The sequence below is a fragment of the Chaetodon auriga genome, chromosome 10 (assembly GCF_051107435.1).
Source record: "Chaetodon auriga isolate fChaAug3 chromosome 10, fChaAug3.hap1, whole genome shotgun sequence".
NCBI lineage: Eukaryota > Metazoa > Chordata > Actinopteri > Chaetodontiformes > Chaetodontidae > Chaetodon > Chaetodon auriga.
In genome coordinates this window covers 13,233,866-13,245,110 of record NC_135083.1, presented here as the reverse complement: position 1 = coordinate 13,245,110, position 11,245 = coordinate 13,233,866, and the positions used below count along the sequence as shown (strand labels likewise).

Sequence of the window (11,245 nt, the reverse complement as noted above, 5' to 3'; positions counted from 1 at the left end):
AGAAGCTACATATTGCAATTTCCAGGAGATTCAGTTTCCTCCAGTGCTGCGGGACCATTTTTCCGACTGAAAATGAAGTAACCTTCAAAAATCATAGCTTTGAATATAAGTTAGCAATTCACCTCTGATAATCACCTTTAAAATATGTATGTTAAGTCTTTAAGTACTTTCTATTTTCAAACCTGTTTTAGAAAATAATAATAATAATCAGTTATAGTTCCACGAGCTCTCTGTTTCAGAAGCATAAAACGTTTTAAAATGCACCTGCACACGTGCTTGATCCCTTAGGACTACGCTGCATAGCGTCCGAAATATGCCCAGACAGTTTAAAGCGCTTTATTCTTCGACACAAGAAGTGAGATGATTAATGATGAACGTGTGCGTCTTTTGTTTTGCTGTCTGGACGGATGGAGCGACCGCCTCTCTTAACTTGAACTTGGACTTCCGACGAGACGCGTCCAACTGTGGATCTATTTTATCTGCTTTCTCGCCGGTTTGCCCTCTGGACTGCAGCAGGAAAATGAAGAATTCACTCCTAACTAAGTGTAGTCCGAGATAAACTAAAAAGTGTTGAGCACATTTTGAAAGAGACCCTTTGTTGATAAATCACATTGAGATTTAAGATACAGAGTAAAGCCAGAATACTGACGAGAACGTGGCTTGATAACGTGTTGGTATAATATCCAAGTAAATCTCACTGAACTACCTTGTGTCAAAAAGTTGAATTAAAGACATTTCATCTGTATTAAGCGCGCTCCCTGCTCACTGTGCGTCACGGATGCGTATTCGTCCGTGGCGCCTCACACTTCCAACTTTGGCCATATTAGGATACAAGAATATACTTTATTGTCTGAAGTTGTAGACAGTTGCTGTGTAGAAATTGTAGTTACCGGCGTTTGAAAACACCCAGATGTTTGTGTCTATTTATGTGATTATGCTTACATAGCCTGTTGTCTAAATTGTACGACATTCTGCAAATGTTTGCGGCTTAAATGCTCGCCAAGGTGTCAATAATTGGAGCGGTGTGTTCCTGACTAATTTAACTGCAGTGTACGGGCCTCTGTCGAAATTGTGACTCACACTTTGGATTGCATAAATGACGCGCGAATATATTTTAATCCTCCAATTTGGTAAAAAAAAATCTTGCAATCGGCATTGAGTAATGAACCAATGACATTTTAATCACAGTATGTTAAGTACACTAAATTAAGCTGGCTGTGAAGCTGGTTGTGCTCTGTAAATCCACTCCGGCCGGGCTGGAGCGGTGGTCTGCCAGCCTGCCCTCTGTCCTCTGGGCGCGGCTCCGCCTGGCCTGCTTTATTCTGCGGTTAACCCACAGCCATCCACTCAGCCTGTACCTGCACTGGATGAGGTTAAACGAGTCAAATCCGAGGTAAATTAGGCCTAAACTGCAGTGTAGGTAGCCTTTTTAATGCGTGGCTTTTCAACAGTGTAATAACAAGCACTCTATATACTGTGTGTTATCAATGGTACGTGGAAATCTAGATTTACCTCGTGGTGATTATCATAAAGACGTGAACAACATGGACAGAAACCTACTGAATTTCAGAGAAGCACTAATTTCTTATTGTGAAGCCTGCACTTTGACAGATGTGCTGTTCTGTTCCTTTCTTAACTCCCTAAACATTACGAAGAGTCTGTTTCTCATATATACGAAGGTGTTTGTGGGTAAAGTGAGTCTGAAGGGTGGGGGTCTCTCCCCACACCTCTGTACCACCTAAACTCGACACTTTAGTGTCTTCTATTCACTGTATGTCGTTTCACGAATACTTAAGCTAATTTCGGTTTGCTTAGCAAACATGGCTTCCTACCAATGACACCAGCTAACGGCGTCGTAACACATCTATTTTTTGACGACTTGAAGGTTACTGCTCTGTAGTTTTGTGTTCGATAGAAGTCGCATATGTTTGCATGCAAGTGTCGGCCTGCGTTTTAGAAGGTGCTCATGCATATGCAGCGAGGGCCTACGAGAAAAGCGGCAACAAGGGATTTGTGAATCTTGGTGCAGAGAGGTGACATAGAAAACAAAACACTGCATCGGAATCTATTTACGCATGTGAACGGATGTGTTTAAATGTCCCTCTCATCTTATTCTGCAGCCTTTTCATTGTGTTTATCACGCCCCAGCTTTGCGTTGCCCTAGTTACATATTTTAGACCATGGTTTAGAATTTTCATGACTAATCACATGCCTTGCGCCTTGACTGTTGGCATACAAGTCCAGTGCTCTTGGCTTTTTACGATTATGAACATTTTTGATCGTAAATTAAAGCCAGTCTGAACGGGGAAACACCAGATTGAGATGCTGTTTTAGTTTTGTGGGAATGTTTTCATGACAGTAGACTGCTCTGCTCTCCTGCCTGCTGAACAACAGCCCCCCTGTCTGCCTCTAACACACATAAGCTCTCTCTCTCTCTCTCTCTCTCTCTCTCTCTCTCTCTCTCTCTCTCTCTCTCTCATACACACACACACACAAAAGGATATGCTGGCAACCTAAATGAATATAAATTACTAAAAAGAAAACCAAAATTCACTGTCTCGCGGAGGAAAACGTTGCATTGACACAAACCTTAATGCTGAATACATGTAACACGCCTGACCAGGAGCTCGTGACTCACGCGCAACTTTCAAATGAACATCAGTCTTCATTTCCTATGGGATTTGTGTATGCACTACAGATTTAGGCCCGTGCAATTAGTTCAGACACTTACAGGGTCCAAAGTTTATTTCACTGGGTTTGTTCATTTACCAGAATTTTCCTTGAATCTGCATTTTGAAAGATGCACCAGGACTATTGGCCTTTATACTGTGGATCTATTTAGTTATTTTGGCTGTCACAGGCCACTGCTCAGTGACATTACCACTTGGTTTACTTTGATTATAAAAGCGGTTTGAGCTCATGGCTAAGTGTGAAGCTGGCTGGAAACTCGTAAACATGAACGCAACCTGATTTCAGCATGCATGGCGCAGACTCTACCTGCAAGCTGTCAACACATTCTTGGATTGCTGCATCGCCTCCTCAAAGACTTTTTATGCCCAGGGATATGCATCACTCTCAGGACCGGTGAGATAACGTTTGAGAAGTTCTAGTATTGATTGTTATTGGCATTGTATCAGAATTTAGCCTATTGATACACGTGTGAAAGAGACGCGGAGATTTCTGCCACAAAGTCAGTTTGATGGAGGGGCTGCACTGCAGAAATGTGGCCAATAGATTTTCCCTAAATCAAGGCAAAGAAAACTGACAAATGGCATAATTTTCAGCCGTTTCCATTGGAGTTTTTGGTCTCTGTGCCATTATTATTTGAATAAGAGGTGTACGTTTTTATAATAAGTAGGATGACGTTGTGGTATACGATAGTACTGCAATACTGCAGGATTAGAATAGAATGTGCTGCACATACTCTATGAGGGTATATTCTGCTTGCATAAGATATATTGACTCAGCCATGTGCACATGCAGTCAGTTCCTGAGAGCGGAAGCCGCAGGTAGGCAGCATTTCAGTGTGGGGATGGATGCCCTCCCCTCCCCCACAAACCTCCGCATCAGACGGGCTCTCTCTCCGTCTGACAAGGCCTGTCTGGAAGGACATGATGTCTGCTTGTGAGGATATTTACAGCAACACATCATGGCTGGTTGTCAAGATATTGATAGTTGTTTCTGTTAACAGTTTCTAACTATGTGAAACCGCAGTGGAGAAGAAATATGTCAGTCATCCCGCCAGAGTGTTTTGCGCTCTTAAAAAACAAAAAACAAAAACTGTTTTTAAAATTAAAAATGGACAAATATTTGTAAAACGCGATGTTTTGCAGTGAAGCTCCACCACAGAACTGTACGCAGAGGAGTATGTGAAGTAGCTCGTACATGATCAGCCACCACCTTGAAGTTTAAAATACTTTGAATTCACTAAAACTGACACAGCAGCAGTTTTTCCTTTCATATTAACGGCAAAACTTTTTGTCTGTGACAACAAATTCGTTGTTTTAGTCACGCCACATAGTCACGGTTTCAGCATTTTAATCCGCAGTACTGGACTTTAATTTGGTTTTGGAATTGGGTTAAATAACACAGCCACAGGACTACTACTGATCTTTTTTTTTTTTTTTCTTCCGCCCATGGCTGCTTGGTGCTGGTCGAGTTGTAGCCTCATTCTCTTAATGGTGACCAAATACAAATTTAAACCAGGTTATTACTTTCATTTCGGTTTGTTCTCCCTCACCTAATTTAAGATTTACAAATTTACGCACACTGGCGATATTTCAGTTAATCAATAGCATCTCGGCCGCATATAGTGAGCTATAAGTTTGGTTAGATTATGGGTGAGAAAATATTAACTTTCGTATCAACTGGCTGTCTTCAACACTGGTGGCTAAATTATTCCGTTATAAATGCCCCATTGATTGGTAGCTTGGGCGGTAACATTAACACAGAACAGGCCTGCAGTGTGAAACTTGAACGTGAATAAACTTGAACAAACTCATCTCCATCCTTTCAGAATCCGCCTGTGTGTCTGCAACCTGTCCACTGTTCATGACAGATCAAGAGAAAACTAGAGTTAAGAATTAGTTTTCGTATCTTGTAGAATTCTGTCAATGATTTTTTTTTTTTGCAGGACGTGTGTTATACAGGCTCATGCACCGTCGCTGGCATGCCTGTGTTTTAACAGTGGGCTGCTGGTGTCTCAGTGCATTGCACATTTTGCTGGGGTGGAAATGCGCCAGACGCTTAAATATTTCATATTTAAACATTTAAGCTTTTGCTCGTACGGTAATCGTACAATAATTGTATTAGTTCAGTTAAAAAGAGAAATACTTTGTTCATTAATTCTCCTCTTGTTCCTGTGTAAGATTTGTGTTTATTACGCTGTTTTGTTTTCCCTGAAACACTCATTAGGAGAACAATTGAAAAAATCCATATTTTCCGTCTCAGATTTGGAGAAAACCACAGACAGGCTTAACTTGTGATTTATGGTTCGTGCGACATAAAGTGTAACTTAATCAGATCATAGTGTATTTTTTTCCTGAATTTAACAACTTCCACTATTATCTCAGGGAGAGAGAAGTTCTCAGGCTACATCATCCGTGTATCCCACAGGGCGAAACTAGGCGATTACGACAGCCTGCACACATTTGAAGATAATGTGGAAGTTAGACTGAGTGAAAACAAAGCGCTCCTAACTAACAGTAACATATTATCATTCATAAACTGGAAGAAAAAAAAGAAAAGAGCTCATCTCTCTCTTAAGTCTGAGCTTTCATGGAAAATATGTCAGGTTGGAAAGAGTCGGTTTCCTGCTGTCAAATTCCTGATCCTTTTCATAAAAACACAAGTCATTACTTGGTCTTCTTTCCCTCTTCACACACAGCAAACATTTTAGAGTAAGGGTCTCTAAATAACTGCTCGTTTGCATGCATACTCTAGTGTGAAGTTCATTCTTGTCTGTCTAGACTCCGATTACGACCCTGTTTGTCTGCGTTTTTTTACCTTGACCTTGGACTTCCGTGCAGCTGCCGTTTGGATGAGCCCTTCGTTGTTGTAATTTCCTTGAGACAAAAGAACAAAAGTCTCTGTCCGAGGCAGGACAGGGGTCTAGCTTCCTTAGTATACAAACACACAACGGTGGCCTGATTATTCTCAAGGCAACTCAGTGGTACAAAAATGTTGATAACCCTTCGTAGGGCAGCTTGTAGCCTGCTTTATGAGTGACTCATGGGATAGGCATCACTAGCCTATTTTATAGATACTCTGTGGGCTTATCCCATCCGTAATATTTCAAACTCAAGAATACAGTTTTAAAGTTTTAAAAATGAATCCTGGAGAAATTTTGAAGTGCTGCAGAGGAGAGGAATAGAGGTTTTGTGCAACTGTTGTAATCAGTAGGGCCCTGAGACGAGATGGACTGAAAGGCCTTTTTTTGATTTTGGACAGAGCTTTGGTGGCCTGTCCTTCAAATCTGAAGGGGGACGTGTCGAGAACAGTGGCGGAAGAAGGTTCCTGAGTGAAACAGGTCCGCTTTTCTACCTTGGTGTCTAATTAAATAAGCTCTACACGCAGTCCAGCTGAAAGCGGCCCCTTGTTCTTACTGTCGTCCAGAAGCTCAGCATCCGTTTGCGTCGTGGCCCAGTGAAACGGAAACATCACATGAATTCGCGTAATGGTGATTTTTTTTTAATGGTCACGTTATCGCTAAAAAAAGCTTTTGGAACCAATTGACAACATTACCAGTAAAGAATGTCATGGGCCAAACATATTGCGGAAATAGCTGTATATAGACTAAAACAGTCTGTCACTCACCATGCGAGGTGACTGCAATTATGTCTTCAAATTAAGGAAGCACTAATTACTGAAATGTAATTCACAGTGGCGGTGTCTTACCTGGAACAGCTTTCACCTCGTCCTGTGCCTGTTACTGCGGAGGCGACACATATTCAGCACATTCAACTCTGTTCATACTAAAACTTTTGGTTCTGCGTCTCACACGCAAAACACACACACACACACACACACACACACACACACACACACACACACACACACACACACACACACACACTTTGTGGATACCAAATTGTCTTTTTTTTTTTTTTTTTTTTTTTAGCCTGACTGATTAAATTAAAACTAATCACGTCACAATGCCTGATTTTTAGGCTCTGCAATATGAAACTCTGAAAGGCCACATTATTCCTAAACAGAATTATGTTGCCCTGCTGGAGCCGTAATACTCCACAGCAAGCTTTGGTGACCGAATCTGATCTCAGCATGTTATTAGTGACCCAGTGGCAGTTGTATACGGATTTAAAGGAAATGCGTCCTTCAAAAAAGGAGTCTTGATAAGATTGGACGGGTTACAGACACGTTTGCTTTGGCAGCTCTGTATTTCTGTAGTGCGCAGTATTTTGTGTAATAATAGATAATAAAATGGCTGCAGACCAGGGATTCCAGATTAAATCATTTTCTGTTTATTATTGCATTTGTAATCATACTAAAGCTCGACGGGAACGTATCGCGTCCATCAAGTGAAACGCAAAGTTTGCGCAGCAATGCGTCAGGGAGCAAGATGAAGGATTCAATTCAGAGATTTAATTAGAGATATTTTATTTTTCATCTACCAACTGTGACAAGTATCACATATTCTCTGGCAGTCCTCGGAGTCGGCCAAATTTCACAGGCTGTTTTCGTTTGCCCCAATCTTGAAAGTATCCAAACTCCCCTTTAAGGGTGTGGGTCTAAGTGATTTAAGCCAATGATATGACTCGGTATTCTGCAGGAAAAAACTGTGACATGTGGAGCTGTGGGTCTTTAAAGGGCTGCTCTGCCCCGACTCACAAGCCCAATCTCGTAGGACTTGTTAGCGTATCACGTGCCAGATTCTTAATGAAGTGGACACACGAGGGGCCTCGTGTGCGCATGCGCTTGGTGTAAAATGTAGTTGGAAATGAGGTGTCCGTCTTGGAGTAGTCGACTTTTAAAAAGCATCGGCAGCCCCTGATATGACGACTTCGCTGGTTCTGCATCCACGCTGGGCGGACACCTTGATGTACGTTTATGAAAAAAGCCCGAATGAAAACAACCAGAATAAAAGCCAAACAATGGAGGGACTGAGCGGTAATTGCCCTGCGACCCACTGCAGGGACCTGATGTCGCACCCCGCGCTGGGACGACATTCTGGCACCATAGCGTCTCACCAGGGCTCCGTCTACTCGGATATTTCTTCTCCAGACACCGGCCGGCAGTGTCCCGCTCCTCAGACATCATCCAGTGCGTCTTTGGGCTACGGTTACCCTTTTGGAAACCCGTATTACGGCTGCAGATTATCTCATTCGCACAACGTGAACTTGCAGCAGAAGCCTTGCTCGTACCATCCCGCAGAGAAATATGCCGAGCCCAGCACAGCGCTGCCCACGGAAGAACTGTCCTCCAGGGCGAAAGAGTTTGCCTTCTACCCGAGTTTCGCCAGCTCGTATCAGGCTGTTCCTGGATATCTGGACGTGTCGGTGGTGCCCAGTATCAGTGCCCATCCTGAGCCGCGGCACGACGCATTGATCCCCATGGAGGGCTACCAGCACTGGGCTCTCTCCAATGGTTGGGATGGACAGGTGTACTGCTCCAAAGAACAAACGCAGTCAACTCATCTCTGGAAATCACCTTTTCCTGGTAAGGAATTTTTTGTTTGATTTATTTTCTTTTTAAGAGCTGTTTCCAACAACATGTTAGTCCATCAGCGTGTATCCCTTTAATACCAGTGTCTTCACATGAAGGAAGCTGTTTGAATGTAGCCAAATATTTCTACCCTGCTGAGATGTTATTGCTTAGTCTATGAATTTTATTGTGTTAAAGTGCCAATATCAACTTACAAAGAAGTCCACGGAAACTCTAAATGTGCTGAATTAACATGCAACATGTCAGGACCTTGTCAGTTATCATCTTTCATGGACTCTGCGAGCATAAGCAGTGATATTCTGTCAACATTGAACAATCATAATGCATTTTGTTAGAAGTGTGCGCAAAAATGATCAGAAATCAGAATTGTGAGTTGAAAGAGTTTACAGTTGCCTGGGCCTTTAATGGTTAATAGAAATTCAGAAACGGAGCTTTTGCAGTGGTTTTTTCTTTTTCTTTTTTTTTCTTTTAATAGTCATATGATTGTAGCCCAGTTTCAGTCACGTACAGAGAGGAACACCGGTGCATACCTTTGCCCCCTGTTTGACAATATAGTGACTAAGCTAGCCTACTGTGTTTGGATTGTGCCAATAAATCTCAGCGCCCTGCGATGTGTCCACACTGTTTTGCATAAACCAGGATTCATTTGTCACACATTTGTATCCTTTTGCATGCAGACCTCAGCACCAAATTACGGCTGACAACCAGTTAACATTATAATTCAGGCTCGCCTATTGCTTTACTCACTGTCATGCAACATGCAAGATATCTGATAATGGACACTGGGGCCCGAACAGTATGCAGTTTACAGAGTGTTTACTAGACTGCTTCTTTTAACACAAGGGTTTATTATCTTTGTGAAATCTGTAGGTATTTTAATCTCATATAGGGACGTTCGTAGACCTCGACTGGACACTACATTTACCCCCGTTTACACTGAAAACACACAAGAGCAAGCCACGCAAGCACGGCCACGCCGTCAAATGCGCGCGCACACGTGCACAAAACCATAAGCGCGCGCTGTCAATGTCTTTTCACATACCATGTACACATGTACACACAAACAGACGCACACACACAGACTTACAAAGTTGTTTTGCATAAAAAAATCTAAAAACAGTGCACTCCACTCAGTTATCGTCAGTTTACTTAAAACAGAATCTGTAACATGTAATGATGATGATGATAATGTTTGAAAATCCATTGGTCTCAAATAAGATCTGTCATAATATATGCACATTAACTGTAGCGAAATATCCAAAACCACTGACTGTTAAGTTACATGGGGATAAAAAGCTTCATGCCTCACAGCTTGCCACTATTTCTCAAGGTTCTGCCATACTTGTCCTGTCATGTTTCTCATTGGCTGTCCCGCACTCAGCTCCAGCCCTAGCAAAAGGGTGTAATCCCATAACTTTGCTTACCTCAACAAATAAAGTTCCCGCTGCCCAGAGGGTTTGTGGCTTTTTAAAGAAGATTAGAGGTAAAAATGAAAGTCTAAAGTTTAGGAAAATTCAGGGAAGTGTTTAGATATTGTGACCGTTTACTCTGGAACATATGCAGCTTTATTATGATCAAGACTTAAGATTTCCAGTTGTTGTTAGTTTAGTTGCTAGATTGTGATTTCTGTCAGATTTTCTAACCAGGCACTGACCGGCCGGCGGATTGCGCAAATTAGTCTTATTGTAGTTTATAGTCTTCCCGCAGTTTAATGAAACATCTCTGCAAGAGATCTACCCCTAACAAGGCATTGACATGCACCCTAAAGAAGAATGACCACTGGCCACTGGAAACAATGCACAATTGTAGTGGCTGTAACTTGTTAGTGATTCATTTACAGAAGCAAAGGATGGATTATCACTGTACAACACAAGCGACGTGTATTTTGCATCAGTGAACTCTCTTAGAGGAGTTTACAGCTGCGTTCTTACATGTCAGGTGCAGTAGTACACCTGAGATTATGACTGCAACAAAATTTCTGTTGCGTGGCCCAACACACACACACACACACACACACACACACACACACACACACACACACACACACACACACGTTCAGAGACAGAGCGGAAGTTCGACATTGAAAATTAAATAATTTTGAAACTACTGTCTCACATCCTGTCAGCTACAGCCAATAATTAAATCTTAACATTACGCAGTTTGTTTCAGAAATAGACACCTCGTGAGCTGCAGTGCTGCTGATATTTTGATGTGAAACATTGCGGAGTTTTTGCGCAGAGCCTAAAATTTTCCTGCCATTTTTTTTCTTTGCAGATGTTGTGCCATTGCAGCCTGAGGTCAGCAGTTATCGTCGTGGACGCAAAAAGCGCGTCCCCTACACCAAGATCCAGCTGAAGGAGCTGGAGAAAGAGTATGCAGCCAGCAAGTTCATCACCAAAGACAAGAGAAGGCGCATCTCGGCCGCCACCAACCTCTCAGAGCGTCAAGTCACCATCTGGTTCCAAAATCGACGAGTCAAGGAGAAAAAATTTGTCAGTAAATCCAAGAGCAATCACATGCACACCACTTGATAAGATCAGCGACCTCCATGTGAAACTGCAACTCGTACCTTCCGAAACATCATGCCATATTTTTACCTCTTGCATTGAAAATCGTGGCTGAAGAACATTTTGGCCGAGTTTTTTTTCCTTCTTGTTTTTTTTTTTTTAATTTAAGTTCCATCATCTCCATCGACCATATGCCACCACGCCCCCTGTTTTCAATTTAGAGACAATGCTCTAAAAACTGTGAAAATATTGAAAATTCACTTCACATTTGTTTTGTATGAATGTACATATATAAATATATAATATTTAAAACGATATCTGTATTTCAAAGACAAGTATTGCGTGTTTTTCTTTTTTCTTTTTTTTTTTCCAAGCCAAATCTCAAAAGGACTTTCTAAGACTTGCAACGGGGAGATCAAAACAGAGGAGACGGTTCGTCAGATGTCATTTTCGAAAGATAATCGCCATATGGACATGAATTGTGGCGTAATGACATGTTGAACTTGAGCCTTAAACATCTTCCAACAAAAAGCTCACAGAGAGGACTTTCGAGAGAA

At 41.9% G+C, this 11,245-nt stretch overlaps 1 protein-coding gene across 1 annotated transcript; it reads left to right on the top strand.

Annotated features, from left to right (window-relative positions):
* Positions 1 to 7,511: 7,511 nt before the first annotated feature.
* On the top strand, positions 7,512 to 10,712 carry hoxc13a (homeobox C13a). Its single transcript, XM_076741553.1, has 2 exons — positions 7,512 to 8,175; positions 10,456 to 10,712. The coding sequence occupies exons 1-2, from the start codon at positions 7,512 to 7,514 to the stop codon at positions 10,710 to 10,712; spliced, it is 921 nt and encodes a 306-aa protein (XP_076597668.1).
* The last annotated feature ends 533 nt before the right edge of the window (positions 10,713 to 11,245 follow it).